This window comes from Diceros bicornis, chromosome 5 (assembly GCF_020826845.1).
Source record: "Diceros bicornis minor isolate mBicDic1 chromosome 5, mDicBic1.mat.cur, whole genome shotgun sequence".
Taxonomy (NCBI): Eukaryota; Metazoa; Chordata; class Mammalia; order Perissodactyla; family Rhinocerotidae; genus Diceros; species Diceros bicornis.
The window spans coordinates 14,569,773-14,592,633 of NC_080744.1; the positions used below are offsets into that span (position 1 = coordinate 14,569,773).

Here is a 22,861-nt window from a genome sequence, read left to right on the forward strand (position 1 = left end):
ATCCTGGGCCATAAAACAAACCTCAACAAATTTAAAAGAATTAAAATCATATAGAGTGTGTTCTTTGATCACAATGGAATCAGACTAGAAATAACAATGGAAACATAACAAGAAAATCTCCAAACACTTGGAAACTAAATAATATACTTCTACATAATCCATGGGTCAAACAGGAAGTATCAAGAGAAATAAAAAAACACATTGAAGAGAATGAAAATGAAAAAACAACATATTAAGATTTGTGCAACACAGCTAAAGCAGAACTGAGAGGGAAATTCATAGCATTAAATGCATCTATTAGAAAAGAGGAAAACCCTCAAACCAATAATCTAAGTTTCCACCTCAAGATCCTAGAAAAAGAAGCCCTTGAGGGCTAATCATACCTGAAGTGCCTAACAGAAACAACACTGTTCTGGATGGACTATGCCTCCCTCCAAGCTTCAGAATATTGCCACAGATAAAGCCCTATTGAAAATGAACCCACAGTCCAAAAATACCCAAACAATACACATGAGCATCCACTAAGAGGCAGTGTGGTGTGACCAGCATAGAATAGGCTTTTAATTCAGATATAGCAGAGTTCAAAACCCAGCTGTGTCCAGGCAACATAACTCCTCTGATTCTCAGTTTTCTCATCTGTAAGATGAAGATGACACAAGAAGCTTCACAATACTTTTGCGAGGACTAAATGAAAAAAAACATGCAAAAACTCCTTGCATATAGTACCTAATTTTTAATTTTTTTATTTCAATGAATTTCTCTTAGAATTTAGTCCCAGGAAAGAACTGTTTCTTCTTACAAACTGTATGCTTCTTTTTATCAGTTCATCGGAGCTATTTAACTCAAGGACTTTCCCTTTTGCCTTGACCACCAAGGAACTTAAGGCTAAACTTTAATGTTGCATCATCCCTGTGCCCTTTTAAAAACTGAAATATAAAATCCTCATAGAAAAGTGCAGTATCTCAACTTTAAACTCTATTTTGGAAGAATTTACAGTGTAAATAAATAAATGAATGGAACTCCCCCCCACAGTCATTTTCTCATTGTTTCAGACTCTGTCCTACACCTAAACTTTATTGGACTTTCCCATCTCTGTTATTCTATGTTTATCCCAAGCTTGCAAGTTTCTATTTGAAGGGTTAAGAAAGCAACATGACTTAGAATGATTCAGTCTGCAACACTGTGGTAGCAAAAGAGCTAACACTTTGAAAGTTCTTGGATGCTGACACTAGGATATGGATGAAATGATGAGAAATATGCCCAGGGGTACTAGAAGTGACAAACTCATCAACAATGTACCTTTGCCTCTGTCAGGGCAAAATGGAAGCTGCAGAGACAGTCGAGTTTTTGATGTTCTTGATCTTATTCTATAATGGTGCTTATTTTTATGGTTATTAAAAGTCGAGGGGGCTGGCCCAGTGGCGTAGTGGCTAAGTTCTTGCGCTCTGTTTCAGCGGCCCGGGGTTTGCAGGTTCGGATCCCGGGTGCAGACTTATGCACCGCTTATCAAGTCATGCTGTGCAGGTGTCCCACATATAAAAGAGGAAGATGGGCACAGATGGTAGCTCAGGGCCAATCTTCCTCATTAAAAAAAAAAGTTAAGGATGGGTAGAGATGAGAATATCTCTTCTCTGAGTCTCTCTCAAACACCTATTCTTAATCAAAAGGACAGATAAGCAGAGACAACCAGAATGGACTTCTTTGAACACTTGCATATCTGCTTGAAGAACTATCACTGAATTATCTGCATAGTTTACCATTAGGGTTAGTACTGGATTAGCTAAGTCTTTCTGTAGAAAGAATTGGGCCCATAGAGTATCAGGCACATGGTGGATACTCAATAAAATAATATGGCTGTTAAACTTGCAAGAAAGAAAGCCAAGAGATGCGTGCTGGGTTGAGTTACAACAGGATATTTAACTTCATCCTGAGATCTCCTGGGTCTCAGTGAGGCTGGATAGTCTCACTTTATTTCAGAACAAGAAAAAATATATATATTCTGCCTCCATTTCAAGTCAGCTTTTTTCTCTCTAACGTCTAAACTATGTCCGAGTCTGCAAGGTACTATATTTGTTTAACTTACTGGGTGGCCTAATAATGCCATCTCTTAGAACAAACATAAAGGGTCCACCAGTCCAGACCATCTCTTGACAATTTCTTGGATGGAAATGAGCAAACTGCAAATCATCCTGTAAAATAGAAAGCAAGAGATCTGTAACTAAAGCAAGTTATAAGTTGATGGACTCACTATGAGCAATTTGGCTCCATCTGGTAGAATTAGAGAAAGTGTGCTGAGAGTTCACATGTGTTAGAAATCCCAGCAGATCAAAGACTTTTAACTTGAACTCTTTCCTAATAGATCTAAAAACATCTGACACTCCCTCCACCCAAATGTGGAAGAAGCTGTTCATCTTTCCAAATGTGCATGTTACTTTGAAGGTAGGAATTCCAAGCACAGAATCTTAAAGAGCTAACTTTTTGAGATGAAGTCTTTAGCAAAATTATTTTACTTAGGGGCCGGCCACGTGGCACAAGTGGTTAAGTGAGTGTGCTCCGCTGCGGCAGCCCGTGGTTCACCGGTTCGGATCCCGGGCGCACACCGACATACCGCTTGTCAAGCCATGCTGTGGCAGCATCCCATATAAAGTAGAGGAAGATGGGCATGGATGTTAGCGTCTTCCTCAGCAAAAAAAAAAAAAAAGAGGAGGATTGGCAGATGTTAGCTCAGGGCCAATCTTCCTCACAAAAACAATATATATATTTTACTTAGATAATAATGCAATTACCACATTTTAAAAAATATTCTGACCTATGGCCAAAAAAGGATAAATGGTCAAAAAGAGACCAAGAATTTAAAAATCTCTAATAAATGCCAAATCCTTTGATTATCCCTATTTCATAGAAAATAATGGGCTTCATTCTCCAAATTTGGGTCAAAAAGTATGTTTCCACACAGCCAAGGCAAACTGTCCTCCTCATTGATTTGGAAAAGGCTTTCCTAGGACAAAGGTTGTCATAGGACCCGGCCAACCACACAAGCATTCCTCGCGACCATCTTTGGATAGCGCAATCGAAGCCTCTTTCCCCTCTACGGTGTTCCTTCCGAGTCACCCAGGAATTAGAGGCCTAAATGCAAAAAAACCAAAACTTTAAAAATTATTTGAAGAATACATAGGAAAATATTTTCATATCAAGTTGGAAAGGATTTCCTCTCTGTCTCTCATTCTATTTTTTATGCTTTTTATTATGGGAAAATGTTAACATATACAAAATTTGATAGAATAGTATAATGAACCCCCATGTACCTATTACTCAGCTTTGACAATTACCAATTCATGGTCAATCTTGCTTTATCTGCCCCCCCACTCCTTCCTCATATTATTTTGAAGAAAATTCCACTCATCACACTATTTCATCTGTAAATATTTCAGTACGTATCTCTAAAACAAACGGGACTCTAAACAAAAATGACCTCAATACCATTATTACACTAAAAAAAAATCAATACTAATCCCCTGAGCTCATCAAATATCTAGTCAGGAAGGATTTCTTGAAAGAAAGGAAGAAGGGTGGGGAGGAAGAGGAATAAGGGGAGGAGGAAAAGGGAGGGAAAGAAGGAAGGAAGGAAGGGAGGGAGGGAGGAAGACAAACCATAAACATAAAGGAAAAGGCACAAACCTAAAGGAATAACTTGAAACATTCTACTATATAATTTACTTAACTTCTTTACTTAGGAGACACCATAAACAAAATGAAAAGATAGTCCAGAGAATGGGAAAAATATTTGCAATGCATATAACAGACAACGGGTTGGCATACTGAATATATAAAGGACTGCTACAAATAAAGAAAAGAAAACTGACCCTACAGAAAATTTTTTAAAATATCTAAATGGGCATAGTTAAGGATGGTCAATCTCACTAGTCATCAGGTAAGTGAAAATTAAAATCATGGTGAAATACCAGTTCACACAGCCCAAGTGGCAAAAATTACAGAGTCACATACTAGTGTTGGCAAAGATGTGATCATTGGGGACTCATCCACCACTGAGGTGAGAATAAATCGGTACACACACTTTGGAGAATAATGTGGCATTTTCTAGAGAAGCTAAAGAAACATACCCTATGACCCAGAAATTCTGCTTCTAGAGAAACTGAACATATATACAAAGAGACATGTCCAAGGATACTTACTGCAGCACTGTTTATAATAATGAGAAATTGAAAGATCCCAAATATCTATAAACAAGGAACGAATAAATTGTGGTAATTTCACACACAAACACTACATGGCAGTAGTAGTGAAACACTACATGGCAATTATTAATTTACTAAATTTACAAAAGCGAACACATAAATCTTACGGATTTAATGTTGAATAGAAAAAGGGAGTTGCAGATACTACATGTGCGAAATTTTTAACTAAACCAAATAATTCTACATATAGTTTAGGGGCAAAACGCATTTGTAACAAAAGTGTAAAATCAAAGTCAGGAAGATTCTACGTAAATTTCAGGATCGTGTTTGCCTCTGGGATTAGAGAGGGCTGCAAAGTGGACTTGAACTGTATCTGTAGTTAAAAAGAAAAGAAATCTCATGCAAATATGGCAAATCTTACTACTGGGTGGTGAGAGCATATGGCGGTTATGTTATTCTATTTTCCAGTATGTAGACTATTTCATTTAAAAAATATAAGTTTCCAACTGTGGGGGAGTGATTACCCCAGAAACTAGAAAGAAAAATTCAGGGAGGTGTGTGCAGGGAAACTTTTCTTCCCTTTTACTATAAGTTAGATAAAATAGACAATAAGTGTCTGGAAATAACCCTCCTGAAATTCAACAAACAGAGTTAAGGATTTGGAATAAGATAATGGCAGGTATAGTGTGTAGTTTTTATTAACTGAAGTTTCTAGCAAGAGAATTTGTAAGAGAGAAGCATCCCAGTTTAAAAACAAATCTCTTAATTAAATTACTCATAAGGAAGCATATGCTTCAATTCTGGATTCAGTGCAGAAAAGCTCTCAATGCCAGAAAAATGCATTTGGATATAAAATTCAATAGATGGCAAACTCACACGATAGCCACCAACGCTCTTTGCAAAAGAGTTGACAGTATTTACTCAACATTGGGCTCTTTAACCCACTCTCCCAGTTACTAAAAACCAATAAACAAATAGTTTTAATTTCATTTTCCTTTCTGCTGAAGAACTAATGATCCCTTTTAAGGGCTCACTGAAATCCAGGACAATTTACGAATTTGGAGAAACAAATAGCCGTGGGTTCCTTTATTCTTCTGGCTCAAGTTCTTGGAATAGAGTTTATCCTTAGACCATTAAGACCAGTTTATAACGGCAGATTCCAAATGGAACTTGGGCAGTGGGTAACTTTGAAGAGATGGCATATAATGAAGGAGGCTGCCAAAAATAAGTACCTGTTGTGAGCCCTTAGGAAACGATAATTGTGATGTACAGAGGAAGCCAGTATCTCTTAATGAATGAGTCTAATAGGCTATATTTAATACACTATGAGAAAAGAGCAGAGGCACCATAGCTACTAAGTGTCTGTTTGATCCCATGACATCAACATAGCCTCATCCATGCTTACACTATGAAATTCTTAACAGAGATGCAAACAAATGCAAAACCTCTCTGCAGCATTTAACATTGCAGAACACTTCTTTTTCTTCTAATTTTTATTTATTGTAAAAATGCTTAAAAACATCAAAAACAATAAAAATTATCCCAATAGTCTTATTAGCCTAATAAAATGCTTCTAATCCTGACTTGGTATCCCATATGCACACATATTTTTACTTTTGTAACTGTATTAAAGATACAGTTTCATAGTGAGTATCTGTTCGTATAAAATTGCTTTATAGATATTTTCCCTCAATTATTCCATAATTATTTTAATGGCTGCATTGTGTTCCAAGGAATTGATGTCATAATTTATATTACTATTCCTATTGAGACTGTACTCAATGTTCCCAGTGGTGGATAATGCTGACATGATTATCAAACAGTAGACTCTGGGTAAATACTTGTGGGATTCTGGTGGGGACTCACTTCAAGGCAAGAGTGTGTGGAGATCCCCTGTGGAGATGCTTGTGATCCAGGGTTGCCAGATTTAGCAAATACAAATACAGGACACCCAGTTAAATTTGAATTTCAGATAAACAATAATTTTCTAGCATAAAAGCACACCCCAAATACTGCAAAGGATATACTTATACTAAAAAATTATTGGTTGTTTATCTGGAATTCAAATTTAACTGGGAATCCTTTATTTTATCTGGCAGCCCTACTATGTTCCCTCCTGAAAAAGAAGTTCAGTGTGGGAGACTTGACCCTTCCAGTTTTAATTCAAGAAAGTTTTGGTTCCATGTTTATGATTTTAAATATGATGGATTTTCACCAAGAAAATATTTACCAGAGAAATTTTATTAGGATGGTTCAATTTCTCAAATATTTCCTTCTATACATTGCTGTTAGATCATTTCTTCCATTTTCATTTTTGATTTGCCAAAATTAGTTTCAGTAGGATGAGTTTTTTCCCTTGTGAAGGTTACAACAAAGATTTGATTTTCCAGTTTCCTGTAAATGAAACATTTAAAATATTTTCTGTATATTTAAATTTTTTCTGTACATTATCAAACAAAATTTTTGATAATGGCATCTGCCACTATCATTTTTCTTTTCTAATTTTTCTACGAAATCCAATATTTTCAAGTGTAGTTTTATGCTGTCTGTTTTATTTTGGTCTGATTATTTCCCTAGTTTTTTTTTCCCCTGGTGATCTGGTCAAAACAACTTCAGCAGAAAAACGGTAGGATGAAGTGTGGCGTTTATCCTCTGACCAAATCCTGAGGCAACTCATCCCAAATTTCCCTGGAGAGAAGACCGTAAAAAATAAAAAATCCAGGTTCTTCTCTTGGGGAGCCTAATCAATCCAAGGGTAAAGGCAAGAGGAGAAGACTTCCTTTTACCTGGGTCACATGGACCACAGCTCCTTACCCTATTCCTGACAGTGAATTGAGCAATAAACTTTGCTTCACTAAGACATAGATCTTTCATAATTTGACTTCATCTGACAATTTAAATTTTCTGTCATAGAGATATGTGTTTTAATTGCAGCCTAGAAATAATCATCAACAAACTCAGTCATACTTGCAATGAAGAGCTGTATCTGGTTATCTTATTCGTTGGGTTATGCCAAACCAACTGTGCTTCCGATCTGTACAAGGTAATATTGTACAAAAAAACAATTCAAAGAGACAGAAGGGGGTGTCAAAAGACAAGTCAGGTACCAGCAATATCTTTTTAGTCCACTAAAGGCACTGAGGAATTATTTCTGAAAATGTGGTTCAATTAGTAATTAGTTCCTATTGGAGCTAGTCTACCAAATACCCTACAGAATTGAAAAAAAAACACCGTTAGACTAGTTACATTACTGAAACTACAACAGTGCCTGTCATACAGTTGACCCTCAGTAAATATTTATAGAATGAAAGAATAAATGAACGCCCCTGAGAAAATGTGTAAAAGAAAAAATACATTCGCTCTATAAAATAAATATTTTTCCATGAGAGAGAAGTTTCAGGCCTAAAATAGCAATTTAGTCTAGATTTACTTTGTGGATTATATTAATCTCATAAAAGTATTACTTATTTTCTAATTTCAAAGGGTTTATTTGGAAAGTTTTAAATAATATGAACTGCCACAGCCTAGAACATAAGAAAATAGGCATTAAAATAACAATAATACTTCAACAATAACGTATTGTACACTTAAAAATTTAAGAAGGTAGATGTCATGTTAACTGTTCTTACCACAATAAAATAAGATTTAAAATAATAATAATAATACTGAATATGGGCAATCAGTAAACTGGTTGTAGTATAAAGGTCTCAGAAATTCAGCAGTGGCCTACCTGTCTGTCAGGGGGCCATGCTGAAAACTCTCTCTAGGACTGAAATTATTCTCTCAGGGACAAAATGCCTTACGTGAAAAGACACTTGCTTGCTGAGGCAACATAATAGAATGTCAAGAACTCTATGATTCAGAGCAAATGTTTGTTTTTAGTCATAAACATTAGACTAACACTTGATATACCATTTTGGCACATTTTAGGTGAGGGAATGGAGTTCTCCTTTTTATTTGCTCACAAATGATCTAAAAATGTCATTCCTGTAGAGGTCTCATTATCAGCACTCCTGTGTAAGGATCTTATCACAACACACTCTAAGCTTGAATGGACTGTGATAAAACAGAAGTGATTTCACTCAGTATAACATAAAATATGCTGGCTCCTGTCTTTGATTCCCCTCCAGTCCGGGGGAGGGCCTCCAGGGAGGGCCAGTCAGGATGAGATCTGGGGAGTGGACCAATCAATCAACTGAGGGAATCACATCTTATTCTCATGAATAATTCCCCCAGCACTCTACAGGGGGTTCAAAATAAATGGCAAAATTTTTTCTATATACATACATACATACATATATATATACTTTTTTTTTTTTGGTGAGGAAGATTGTCCCTGAGCTAACATCTGTGCCAATCTTCCTCTATTTCATATGTGGGAGGCCACCACATCATGGTTTGATGAGCAGCGTGTAGGTCCCCACCCAGGATCCAAACCCATGAGCCCTGGGCCGCCGAAGTGGAGCACGTGAACCTGACCGCTACACCACTGGGCTGGCCCTCAATATATTTTTATTAACACGTGACTAATACAGTAAAAAGGTAATCGGTTTTGGAACCAAGAAGTCTTGAGATTTAATCTAAGCTCTGCCATTTACCTTATGGACAAGTTACTTAACTATCTGAGTCTGTTTCTTCATCTGTGAAAATGGGAATATTTATCTTGTTAGGATTCAATGTGCTCACTTAGGGGTTACATTTGCTGTTTATGACCTATTTTTCCCTTTTTTTTGTCCACATGATACTGAAAGAAGGATCATAAGGATTTCATATATATATATCATATATGCTATGATAACATCTTAGAGCAATCACAATCATGTATGGCGTCATATTAGACACAACAGAAACCACCTCACATCAGCTTAGGCAAAAAGGGGACTTTATTGGAAAGTTCTTGAGGTTCTTAAAGTAAACACAGGTGGGAGAGGGTGAGGTCAGGCCTCAGTAACAACTGGAAGCAAAGACTCAAATCTTTGTCTTTCATATCCACTTCTTTCTGTGGATCAACTTTGTTCCCGGTTGTTGGAGAGCAACTTCCTCCACATGATTGGAATATGGCTACAGTGGCTCCTTAGACCCTCAGGCCCCAACGCCCACAATCACAGAGGGACTGCTCTTAGTTCCAGTTGGAAAAATCTGATTGTGCTAGTTTTGCTCAGAAGCCCATTTCCGGACCAATTAGGTACTATTTAGGGGAGGGTGATGGTGGGTGTTGGGGGTGGCACCTCACTGTTTCACAGACTAGGCCATTAGGGGTGCATCCTTGTGCCACATATCACAGACTTGCCATTAGAGCCTTTCTTCGGAGAGAAAGAATTGTTGTGAGCTGGGAAACGAACCTAAATTGGTGACTACAACAGGCACCTTGTGTGTGGTTGGGAGGAATGTTGGAGAGATTGCTCAGCCCATCGGACACTTCGCCCTCCCTTTCCTACACACACAATTCATGATAATTCCATTTCTGGTCCAGGATTGCTGTCAAATTACTGTTGTTGAGTACAGACCCTTTGTAGAATCTATAACTTGAGAAATTATTTATATTGTCAAAATATCTACGTGTGTGTGGATATGTGCATGTGTGTATATATATAGAGAGAGAGTAGTTTACTCTGTAAACTGCCTAAATAAAGAAAAGAAGGGCACTGGCTAAAAATGTGAGAATAAATTTGGAGCTGAACTAGTGCCCAGAGAAAAAATATCCTTTGATACTAAATAAAAACCATCTGTCAAAATGGCAGTCCCCACCCTGGCCAAAGGGTTCAACGGCTGGGACCTTATTTCAGGTAATCATATATCAGGACTACTAGGCTAGATTGGGTTGCGTGAAACAAAAAAAAAGTCCAAGCCAAGTAATAGTGGCTTGACTAAGGCAGAAACTTTTCTGTCATATCTAAGCCAGAGGAAGGCTATCCAGGACTAGTATGGTGGCTCCACGGTCATCAGAGATCCGGGCTCCTCCCATCTTTCTGCTCCATCATCCTAGCATCTGGCTTTCATTCTCAAGCTCTCTCATGGTCCAAGAGGGCTGGTGGCACTGTAACCATCAAGTCTGTGACACAAGCCAAAAGAAGGAAGGGCAGAAGGGCAAAGAGAACTCACCTTCCAGCTAACACAGCTCCTTTTAAGCAGTCCTCTGGGGAGTCCACATATCATTGGTTGAATTGGTCATGTGGCCACATCGGGAGAGGGAGGCTGGAAAATTCAGTCTGTTAGCTGGTGGCATAACTCCAAATAAAATAGAGACTGATGTTCTTTTACTGAAGTGGAAGAGAACAGACACTGGTAGCAGCAGCACCATCCGTCACAATGGTCAAACCCATTTGAGAGGAGACAAATTTCAAGCAACTAGAAAAGGAGGCACCTCTGGGAGCCTGGTCTACGTTGGAATTCTGTTCCATCCTTTCCAACTTTAAGGGAGCCAAGAGCCATCAGAGAAGCAGGGTCCTGCCCCTCCCCACTTTTTTGTAGACAGAGTTTGTGGAGGGAGAAACAATGTAAAAGCCACTAAAAGAAGCCTGCCTCTGCTTTGGTTCTTGATTGGTCTCTAGCCTTGGGGCAAAATTGTCTGTTAGGGAGGAAAACACTGGAGTCTTTAATTAGAGTGTTGAAATTCAAACCTAAGACACTGTGATAATTGAACAAGTAATTGAAAGCAAAATCACTTTAGGTAAAATGTCTAGTTGAATATCATTTTACTAGAAAATATTAAAGCCTCCTTGTCACTCTCTCTGTTTAAACCCTTTTAATAGCTTCTTGTAACACTTGGAATAAAACTTTAAAATCCTTACTAGTAGAGGCTCCCACATTTTCTCATGCCCTTAATATCTCAGTAATTTTTTTAAGGCGCTCTTAGGCCAAACGAAATACCTAAGAGTTCTGTTTATTAAGTATTAACTAGGTCCGACTTAATATGTATGTCCTAACAGCTTAGCGACTGTTGGGCACTGCATAACTTCTCAAACTTTGGGATCAGATTGGACACAGCCACCTGCATTTCGCGCTCCCCACCGATTTCCCCGGGGAACTTTGTTTCTATCACAGCAACAGCGGAAAACCGGTCCAAAGGATCATACTTGGCGTCTAAGTATAAACCAGCTCGAGTTAGTAGTTCCCGTGGTGTCCGACAGATGTCGCTGTTTCCCCCTAACGCTTGAAAGCATCCGCGGCGCCCCTGTGGGTTTGCTGGGGCACCAGGGGGAGCTGGGACGTGGTTTATAGGTCCTGCGTCAACTGGCCCTAGACCACTGCTTCAGCCTCGTGTTGTACGTACTGCCGTCTTTCTTGTCTGCTGCACTGTAGCTCCGATGGCCTTATATTTTCCCCGAAAGGCCAAGTTCTTTGCTTGTTCAGTCTTTTTTTCATGCTGTTGCCTTTGTGTGGAGCCCCCTTTAACCGAAACACTTTCCTTAATTCCCCTAATGTATAGCAGGGCCCCCCTGTTATTTTCTCACTAGACTACAAGCCCCATGAAGGCGGGGACCATGTCTGTTTTGTTCATCTTACACCCAACGTCTAGCACAGTTCCTGACACACAGTAGCAACTCAGTACTTTTGGGAAAAAACAAACTACATTTCTATTGACTTATTTATTAAGAAATGAATTCTCAGACACACAATCCAGTCGTGAAATACGAGAGAAATTCCTGTCTTGTTATCAGTTAATTTGTCAGTAAGCAATTATAAATGTAAAAATTGATAGCATTTTAGAATGTGATTGCTAGCATACCTATAATGGCATTTAAAAAACAAATTTGAGGAAAAGAATAATCTTTTCAACAAATGGTGCTGGGACAACTGGATATCCACATGCAAAAGGAAGAAGTTAGACACCTACCTCACCATACTATAAAAGTAACTCAAAGTCGATCATAGACCTATATGTAAAGCTGGAATTATAAAACTCATAGGAAAAAACATGGGTGCAAATCTTTATAAACACAGATTAGGTAGTGGTTTTCTAGATATAATACCAAATGCACAAGCAACAAAAGAAAATCTAGATAAACTAGACTTTATTAAAATTTCAAAGTTTTCTGCTTCAAAGGAAACCAATAAGAAAGTGAAAAGACAACTCATAATCCACAGAATGGGAGAAATTTTTTGCAAATCATGTATCTAATAAGGGACTTGTATCCAGAATATATAAAGAACTCTTACAATTCAATAAAAAGACAATCAATGAAAACATGGACTAAGGATATTAATAGACATTTCTCCAAAGAAGATATACAATTGACCAATAAACACATGAAAAGATGCTCAACATGATTAGCCATTAGGGAAATGCAAATCAAGACCACAATGAGATACCACTTCACACTCACTAGGGTGGCTAAAATAAAAAAGTCAATAACAAGTGTTGGTATGGATGTAGAGAAATTGAAACCCTTGTACATTGTGGGTAAGATTGTAAAATGATGTGGCCACTTTGAAAAAGTTTGGCAGCTCCCCAAAATGTTTAACATAAAGTTACTATATGACCCAGTAATTCCACCTCTAGGTATATACCCCAAAGAAATGAAATTATATGTTCACACAAAAATTTGTACACCAATATTCATGGTAGCATTATTCACAATAGCCAAAAAGTGCAAACAACTGAAATGCCCATCAAATGATAAATGGATAAAGGAAATGTGGTATAGCCATACAACAGAATATTATTTGACCATAAAAAAGAATGAAGTACTGACATATACTACAATATGTATGAAATTTGAAAACTTTATGCTGAGTGAAAGCAGCCAGTCACAAAAGACTACCTATTATGTGATTCCATTCATATGAAAGGTCCACAATAGGGAAATCTACAGAGACAGTAGATTAGTGGTTGGTTGCCAGGGGCAAAGGGGAGGAAGGAATGGGGAGTGACTGCTAATGGATATGGGGTTTTCTTTTTGGGGTGATAAAAATGTTCTAAAATTAGATAGTGGAGATGTTGCTCAATCAATGAAATAAAAGAAGGAATGAATGAATGGAATGAATAAACTCTTCTCACTCTTGAATTAGTTTTTGATCTCTTGCCTACTCTTATTCATGTCTATTAACATAATAGTTTTCATTTGTTACATTTTCATGTCTGTATGATTTTCTGTGATTTAAAAATCTATAGCTTTTATAATAAAGTAAGCTAAATAAAGGATTTCTACCTTAAAATAAATTACTAGCAAGTTTCTTTTTTCAGATGCTGTTTTGTATGGTTTGTATAATTTAGGTAACCAGTTGCTATTCATTGTCATGATTCAATTAATATCACAAATAACTGACAGGCAGATCTGATAAAGGTGTCTGTGATTTAAGTTGAAACTACCATTTATATAGAGAGAGTTTGAGACCATTTTGAACTTCATTTCACTACTTTCTGCATTTCACTGCTGCTACCGTCTGTCTTATTACCTCTTCATGTGGCATAGGCTGCTAAGTTCCTTTATTGTGAGGTCATGTTCCTAAATTAGAAAGAACTGAGGTGAGACGTGTAAGACCCAAAGTGAGTTTTGTGGGTCAGAGAGAAAGAAACAGAGATCAGACTCCAACACACATCTCCCACTGTGTTTATTTTCTAGTTCTAAGTTCAAACTTGGATTTAGAAAAACACCTGCCCTGCCTCCTTACCAGTCTTCTAGCTCAGGCGTGGGTTAGGAAGGGTATGTCAGAGTAAAGAAGGCACGTGGGTGGAAAGGTACCGTGTGAAGTAGTGAGTGTCTTTATGCTTACATCTGTCTTTGTCAGGAAGTGGCTGTGGGAGCTGAGTGTGATGTGTCTTGACAGGGAGTAGGGCTCGAAGAGAATTTTTCTGCATAATCTTCCAGATTCATTGTTTTAGATAGGACTTGAAAAATGATTCTAGACTTTACATGCCACAGAAACTCCATCTAGATTGTTTCTTGGGAGAATACGCATTAGGAGGTGTTCACTTTTCCAATTTTCGAAGGAATCTTGAGTAAACAAACTTTAGCTGAGCCTTACAAATCTATACCCAGGAGGCTTGGAATTACTCCATGACTGTTGCCCGTGAGTGGGTAAAATCACGCTCTCACCTTCACTCTGCACTGGTGGTAACAGTAGCCCCAGGCTTCCTAGTCCCTTGCTGGAAGGAGCTTTACATTCATTATCTCACTTGATCCTCACCATAATCCCCATTTTACACAGGAGGAAACAGCCTGAGAGCAGTTAAGTATATGGCCTGAGATTGTACCACTATTGTGTCAAAGCTGAGATTCCATTCAGATCCATCCTCTTTGAGGTTACTCTCACTTAGTTCCTAATGGTTGTTTGTTGCTGTCATCCATGTGTGGTCCAGCAAATGGAAAACGATAGTTTAGATGTGCATTCTAGTTCTAGATTGTTCCAGGTCCTTCTGTCCCACCTGTTAATCGTTTGCTTGGACTTGACATTGCTAAAGAGAGAAGATATGGTGTGGTAGGCAGAATAATGGCTCCCAAAAGATCTCCCTGTCCTAAGCGCCAGAATCTGTGAATATGTTACCTCACATAGCAAAAGGGACTTTGCAGGTGTGATTAAGTTAATGATTTCGAGATGGGAGATTATCCTAAATTATCCGGTGGATCCAAAGTAATCACAATGGTCCTTAGAAGTGAAAGAGGGAGGCAGGAGAGAGAGTCAGAGATGTGATGACTGAAGCAGAGGTGCAAGTGATACAATTGCTACCTGGGGCCGCAAACCAAGGAATGCTGGCAGCCTCTAGAAGCTGGAAAAGGCAAGAAGACGTATTCTCCTCCTGCAGACTCCAAAAGCAATGAAGTGCTGCCAAACACCTTGATTTTAGCCCCATAAGACTCATTTCTGACTTCTGACCTCCAGAACCATAAGACAATAAATTTGTGTTGTTTTAAGCCACTAAATTTGTGGTAATTTGTTAACAGACACAGGAAACTAATACACATGATGTACGACACTCAGATCCCTCCACTACACAGGGGCCAAACTTCATGCAGCAATGCTTGCATGAAGCACCGCTTTACCAAGCGGTGGTAGGTTCTCTTTATAAATAACAGGCGCGAAGGGAAGGAGCTGCTATCGGCCCTGAGGTTCTAAGAGCCAGCCTCACAAGGATACGTGGAAAGGCCTCACAATCTTCAGGAGCTTGCTTTTTGTTCTCTTTATAGCACTAAAGCCTCTTAAATTTATTACTTCATCATCTATTGAGTACCTACTATGTGCCAGGTTCCAGAAATTCAAAGATGAGTAGGACTCAGATCCTTAAGGAGCTTACAGTCTAGTGGGGTGCAGAACACATAAATAAGATATTACAATGCAAACGGATATGTGCAAAGACAAAAATATCTTCAGGAAAAGAATCCTAGCACATGGGAAGTATCAACTCTCGAACTATGAACCTTCTCAAGGGGAAGGGGGAGAGAGGCTTGAAGGGTTGATGCCACAGCTGGGGGTGACTAACATTTCTGGAATTGGAGCACTAGAGATCCATTCTCCGTGATTTCCTTGGAACTTCAAGAAAGATAAAGAAAGTGAAAGGTTTCATAAACTGTAATGTACTAGCTAAATGTAAAACATTATTATCTACTTGCTTGGGATTCATGCTGAGACACTGGGAAATTTCTTCTCAATTTTTGTCTCTAAACTAAGCCAATCTTCCCATTAAGAAAATAAGCACAAGCTATGGACATAAAAACTAGGTTCATGTTTCATGGGCAATAACTAACGTGTTCCATTTAAAATATATTAAATTTTGGATACCAGAATTTACCACACAAACTAGGGCATAACCCTTCTTATTATGATTTTCCATCCCTAACTTACTTAATCCTGAGAACATATATACACCATTTCCTGAAAAACACTGGTATACTAGGAAACTGAAATTTAAAGCCAGAAAGGACTTTAAAGATAATTTAATCAGAGCTTGTTTTCCAGATGAAGCACCCAAGGTCTATAGGGGTTGAAAGCCCTTCCAGGTTACAGAGATAGGGACAGTGTCAAGATTAACACCCAAGTCTCCCACTCCCGGCCCAGAGTTCTTGCCCGTACACCGCACCACTGCCTTAGTTTGCTTCAAGGTTCATCTGGACTTACTACTTTGTTCCCAACAGATTTAGGCAATAACAATTCTAACTTTTTAGTGCAAGTCTTTTTCACAACATAAATTTAACTACTGATCAGAGTTTTAAATTCATTTTACCAATTTTACAAATAAAGACAGGTGGAAATAGTAAATGCTTAGGAGAAAAGGTAGCATAAATCAGCCCAAGGTAATTAAACACTATTAAATCTTCCTTTCATTACAGATAAGCATATAAAGTGTTTCATTTATAACATTTTCATTATAAACTCATAAAGCGTTAAATGTTTAAAATTTTCCTCAAAGTATAGAGTGACAATTTTTCCATGATAAATGGGATACTTGTATAAATATCAAAAAGGTTTAGTTAGAGAAGAGCCTTGGCTCAGTGATACCGGCTTTGCTAGAAGAGGTTGTGACTGCCAAGAAGAGGGAGGCAACTTTGCTCTTGGGTCCACTTATTTGATGTCAGCTGTCACAGCTGGGGCTTCATGAAGAAAAGACTACCACCATGAGTACAATCCATTTCCTAGGAAGTCTAATATATAAAAAGATATTACCAAGGGATGTTACTACCTAATTTTTTCCCTATTACTATTATTTCAGCCACAGACTTTTGGAAAGTGATTTTCCACCTTTTTGACATTTTGTTTTTGCTGAGTAATTCAGTAAACTGGGGTAATCCCCTAGAGTGCTTATGATACCGAACCATGTGGGCTCACCTCCTGGTGAGTTAAATAAGACTCCACACCAGTGGAAGTTGTCTCACAAAGTAAAGTGTATTTGCTGCAGATAGGAGGCCATGAGGAATCATTTCCAAAGTCATGGTGTCCTGGAACACGGGAAAGCAGGAACTTTTATTTGGTGGGGGAATGAATATTCAAAAGGAAGAGGTAGGTATTCGCTTGCACAGGCTCAGCTGGAGAACATGCTTCCACATAAGGCCTATGCTCCTCCTGGAGAGATCTTTGCATTAAACATAAGGCAAAGGTCATGGGCATAGGTCTTGTGGTGAGACTTGGTCAGTTTCAGGATGGCTGGTGGTTACATCTCCTTAACACACAAAAGGAAAAGCAACGACCTGGAAAAACAGTTAATTGCTTCCAAACCCCCTTTTGAGTTTCTTGAAGCACCTAGTCCGTGACACTTATTTAATTGGAGGAAGATCTACACAATTCACGCCATCTCTCACTAGAGCTTTCCAAAAACAGTCAAACGTTGGAATCCAGCCCTTTCGGTGGAACCCCCAGGTGAATATAGGAAGGACAGCTTGGCGCGCCGGTCCCCTCAGGCGCGCCCAGCCCGGAGCAGCGCCCCGGGAGAGACAGCGCCCCTCGGGGAGCCGTTCGCCTTCCCGGGGCGGCCGACGGGTGGGGCCGGGGCTCCAGGCGGCTCTGCCAGATGCCTGGGCTCGGGCCACGGCCCCGCAGCCAGCAGGCCTGCCGGGCGCGCGCGCCGGGTCAGGTCGAGGACGCGGGCGGGGCCGGACGGCGGAAGGGCCGGCGGGCGCGCCCACGTGACAGCCCCGCCCGCCGCCCGCAGCCCCCCGAGCCGCCGCCGCCTCCCGGGCTGCAGCTCCCGGCGTGCCCCGCACTCGCCGCGGCCCGCCGCCCCTCCTCCTCCTTCTCCGCCTCCTCCTCCTTCTCCGCCTCCTCCCAGCGCCACAGAGCCGGAGCCCGAGCCGCCGCCGCACCACAGCCGCGGGCACTATGGTAAGGCGGGCGCGCCGGCCGGGGCCCCGGGGCTGGAGCGCGGCGAGCAGAGCCCCCCGCGCGGCCTGCAGGGCCCTGGGAGCGAGGCCGCCATTTTAACCTGATTTGGGCCTCCGAGGTGGGCGCCCTGCGCTGCGGCCCCGCTGCTCCCGCTCCGGCCGGCCTGCCCTCCCGCCGTCAGGCCGGGCCCTGCCGCTCTTCGGATTCCTGGGGGCGGGGAGGGCCCGGGCGCGGGCGGGGGTCGAGGGTCGGGGCCTGAGCCCGGCGGGCGGTGGCAGCAGGGGCCGGGGCGCCGGGCGCGGGAGGGTCTGCCCTGTGCTCTGATTTTCCTGGACACGCGGCTCTAAAATTGGTCCGTGCCCTCAAGCCCTTGCTGGAGGCTTTCGAGGAGGGTATGGTGGCTGTCATAAACCCCTCGGGGGGAGGTCGAGGAGATGGGAAAACTCTTTTAAAAGCGCTTTCTCGCCGTAAAAAGCTTTTACACTGAATCCGTTAGTTTTGAAGTGTCTGCATTTGAGTGGAGAGGCAATTATGTTGTAGCTGTGGGCGGTGTGGAGTTCACACTTGATTCTCTTTCCTTATGAGGAAACGGCACTGGCGAGGATGACTTTAAAGAAAAAAATAGTAGAAGCATTAACTGAAATCCAAAAGTGTTTTTTTAAGGCCCGCAGAGTTGACACAATACAGAAGGTATTTTTGCTGCTGCTCCTGGAGCTCTGACATCACCCAGTGAAATAGGAAACATTTCAGGGATGGGACAGGCTGTATTTGTCCCTTTCCCTCTCTACTTGCCATTTACTTCAACTTCCAAACCCCTTTAAAAAGGATGAATGGGGCCGGATGAGTTCGAATCTTTTGGCGCATCATGTACTGATGCCTAAAATGTGGCAAATCTGGCTGGACTACTTGAATGGTACGGTGCAGTTTTTGATGTCCAGACTAAACTAATCCTCTCTAGGCAAGCAGTAATTTTGGTTAAAACCAAAATACTTGTTCTGAATTGCTGTTCTTTTTTTATTTCCAGGCTTCTGGAGTTACAGTGAATGATGAAGTCATCAAAGTTTTTAATGATATGAAAGTAAGGAAATCTTCTACACAAGAGGAGATCAAAAAAAGAAAGAAAGCAGTTCTCTTCTGTTTAAGCGATGACAAAAGACAAATAATTGTAGAGGAAGCAAAGCAGATCTTGGTGGGTGACATTGGTGATACTGTAGAGGACCCCTACACATCTTTTGTGAAGTTGCTACCTCTGAATGATTGCCGATATGCTTTGTACGATGCCACATACGAAACAAAAGAGTCTAAGAAAGAAGACCTAGTATTTATATTCTGGTGTGTAAAAACAATAGAAAAAGTACTTTTAAAATGCAAGGATTGTTATTAACATAGTCAGTTTTGCCTTTGTTTTTCTTTTAAGTGGGATTCAACAGTTGTTTTTTTTTTCCTGTAGGGCTCCTGAAAGTGCACCTTTAAAAAGCAAGATGATTTATGCTAGCTCTAAAGATGCCATTAAAAAGAAATTTACAGGTACAAACATTGACTATTTGGTGCAGAGGAATTACTCTTTCTTAATTGTAATAAGGTAATGGGATAATGTTTTTTCTTTCTAGGTATTAAACATGAGTGGCAAGTTAATGGCTTGGATGATATAAAGGACCGTTCGACACTTGGAGAGAAATTGGGAGGCAACGTAGTAGTTTCACTTGAAGGAAAACCCTTATAAAATGACAGTCAAGTGCCATCTGGATCTTAGGGAGCTTCCATTTCTCCAGCTCAGTCAATTGGAATAGTATTAGAGTTTTTGTTGTTGGTGGTGGTTTTTTTTTTCCTCTTCCCATTGGGTCCTTTCAACACAATGAATGAAGGAAATATCATTCATGTAAGCAGCCTATCAGTGATTGCCATTAGACTGTTTAAAACTGTTACTTTTATGTAGAACCCAAGGAATGCCTTCTTCCCATCATATTTTAGCCAAAACAACTGGTTTTACGCATCCCTTGCAGCAAGCACTACCGTGAATATGATTGTCAATGTGAATAGCTTAGAATACTGCAAAGGGTAAGCTAATTGAATGCCTTGAAAGTATTATCCACTGGTAAGATGGTAAACTTTATTCAGTATTATTTATAGTTGCACTTGATCGCGGTTCTGTGAGGCTCGAGCATTCATACACCTCACCTGCCTTGGCAAGCCTATTTTTGTGACATGGCAGCACAGATGTAACACTATGCATTGAGAGCACTTTTTTGTAATAAGTTTAACCCTCCACCCCCAAAAGGAATGCCAATTAAGTTGTATTAACTGTGTCATCAACTTATCATAGTACCTCAGTGTTCATTCCTGTTACCTGCATATCTTCTTGAAAGAAATAGCTGTTATTAATGCCTTTTTGTTTTCCATTGAGTGTACACTACTGAATAAGTGTAGGAGTTTTATGTTTACCATGTAAGTCTTGCAACACTAAAGATATTTTGAATATCAGTCATGATGGCAATTTCTGTATAAAAGAGCCTTAATGGAACATTGTTTTTGAGATCAAACTCCCCACCCCACAAAAATGGCCACGTTGCAATAAAAATTGTGGCATATTACAGAACGTTGCCTTGTTTTCCTTGGACATTTTGCAAAATGTTATGTGAAGCAGCTTCTAGGGTGAACAGCTATTGTTAATCTCTGCACTGGTCATTTAAGAATTTTTTTGTACAACATTCATGCATGATATTTTCCAATTTGTTGGGTTTATTTGGTTTAAAAAATATTCTATCCTGAAGTCAACTAATATAAAATATTATTGTTATAGAAGGGTACTTTTATAAGCATTGGTTTATTTATTTCCTTATGTATTAATATGGAGATCAGAAATTATTTTTTTGCACTTTGACATAGATTCTCTTCAATACCTGATTTGTTCTCTGGATAAATTAGTTATTTTTTAATTCACATTTACATTTCTAAGTAGTTGAGTAGTGGAAGCAGGAAGCTCTTATGGCGTATTTGGTCATAACGAAAATAATTTGTAAAATGTCCTTCAAAAGGTTAATAATACTTCTCATGTTTAGGAACTTTTGTTTCAGCTATTATTTCTTAATACATTTTGCCAATTGGAAAAAAAGAACTGATATAGCAGTCTTAAACATTAGTAGTGGGATTTGGCTGTGGTCCAGACTGCTCTCCTTATAGAGAATTTGATCTGCTTAGTGTGAGCAGTTTGCTGTTAGCCAGAGCTATTTATGGCAAACACATGCTTTTGTATCTTGTCATAGTTATCCACAAATGGCAAAACTGGACTTGATTCTACTGGTATGCAAAACAGGCACGCTTGTAAGCAGTCAATCGTGACGAAGAACTTAACCCCATAGCTCTGAAGAATGCTCTTATCAGAAAACAGGAAATGAAAAAGCCCCCTTTTTTTAATGTGTAGAAATAATTTGAGTATAATTAGATATTTTCCATATGTCAAAAGATTTTTCAGTTGAAAACAGAAATAGGAGTTAAATGTCTAGGCTTCCATTTAAAATTATATGAATGGCTTGGGGTCTTTTGCACTGAGCAGTTTTATTTCAGGCTTCCAGCTGTCCCTGTGAGTTATCCTGGACATTTTGATGGCTTTTTGGTAAGGCCAAACTCATAAGTAAAGCATGAGAATACTGACATATACTAAACCATACGTGTAATTGATACTTGTACCATGGAATTTTTCATTAGTTCCTCAGTCTTCTAAAAAAATAAGGGACTCTAAGTTATGTAGTAGCTTTTGTTTTTATGGCTGATTTCTCAACTTTCTTATATGCCTCTTCATATAATGATTTCAGAGATTAAATATTGCTTTGAACTGTGGTACTTTGATTTGTTAGATTGACAGAACTGGTACGAATAATAAGTTTATCTTTGAAATGCATCTTTGTGCACAAAGCCAAAAATAATGATAAAATTAATGGTTCACATGTTACTTGAGACTAATTTGGCACTTGAAATGATCATTTTATTTTTACAATCATTTACAATGAAACAATGTTCCGGTTAGCTTTAAAAGGTATACGGTGCTAATCAGTAAAATATTGAGGACGATATTTTACTGCTAGCTTGCAAAATTATAAGTGTTTAAAAAAATAAAATATATGAAAATATATAAAGCTGTTGAGATGTGTTTACTCATACTTCGGAACATTAAAATTTTTAAAACTGATATTGCACATCAGAGGCACCATTATCTTTAGTCTTTTTTTAGGATTTTAGTTGATATACTTTCTCATTTAGAGAGATGAATATTCTTTGAAAACTGAGTGTTGTAGCAATTAATTTTAACATTTTCAAACAAATGGGAACAGTTGGCGTTTGTCCCAAACTGGCTATCAGCTGTTGTTTTCCATCATTATCTAGAAGAATATGGCCAGCGTTGTGTATGTAACATGCCTTGTTAGTAGATTGGAAGAAAAGCCTCTTACTAGGTTTGAGTTTCTCTGATACATAGATCCTTTATAGCAGCTAATTTATGGAATCTAGCAAATGAGCTTTGGGAGAAAATTATTTTAAAAGTGTTTCATTGTTAAGGAATAGTCTCAGCAATGTAAATCATAGAGGGGTTGGGAACACCTTTCATTAGGTTTGCCACTTGGGAAAAATAATCTGGTTCTGCTCATCATAGGTCCTATTTTTGATTGCAAATTTAATAATAGCTTGAGATCGAAAACAAACAGGAATATTCATTTTCTATGAATATTAAAGCTACTAGAGATATGCAGGCAGGCTGCAATGAATTTTGCTTTTCAGACAGCGTGAATTTATAGGATACCGTATGTCTCATCTCAGCCAATAAGTCTAAGGCTGTTCTTTTGCTCTAGAGCATCTAAATAATTGCTTTCTTTCCTTGTAGAATTGGGATTCATCCCTCCCCTTCAGTTTCCTGTCAT

The 22,861-nt window shown here is 39.2% G+C and overlaps 1 protein-coding gene across 2 annotated transcripts; it reads left to right on the forward strand.

The window, feature by feature from the left end:
- The first annotated feature begins 17,875 nt into the window (after positions 1-17,875).
- Positions 17,876-22,164, forward strand: CFL2 (cofilin 2). 2 transcript variants are annotated; one of them, XM_058540734.1, is made up of 4 exons: positions 17,876-17,951; positions 18,976-19,283; positions 19,402-19,478; positions 19,562-22,164. In XM_058540734.1, exons 1-4 carry the CDS (start codon positions 17,949-17,951, stop codon positions 19,672-19,674), a joined length of 501 nt encoding a protein of 166 aa, XP_058396717.1. In that variant the 5' UTR covers positions 17,876-17,948; the 3' UTR covers positions 19,675-22,164. The 2 variants fall into 2 exon arrangements, with proteins under 2 accessions (XP_058396717.1, XP_058396718.1); XM_058540735.1 differs by lacking the exon at positions 17,876-17,951 and adding an exon at positions 18,370-18,864.
- Positions 22,165-22,861: the final 697 nt, after the last annotated feature.

What these genes read in the sequence shown, in the direction of transcription:
- CFL2 (XM_058540734.1), top strand. An exon ending in GACCTAGTATTTATATTCTG is followed by an intron (nt 19,284 to 19,401) that starts GTGTGTAAAAAC and finishes TTTTTCCTGTAG; the next exon opens with GGCTCCTGAAAGTGCACCTT. An exon ending in CATTAAAAAGAAATTTACAG is followed by an intron (nt 19,479 to 19,561) that starts GTACAAACATTG and finishes TTTTCTTTCTAG; the next exon opens with GTATTAAACATGAGTGGCAA.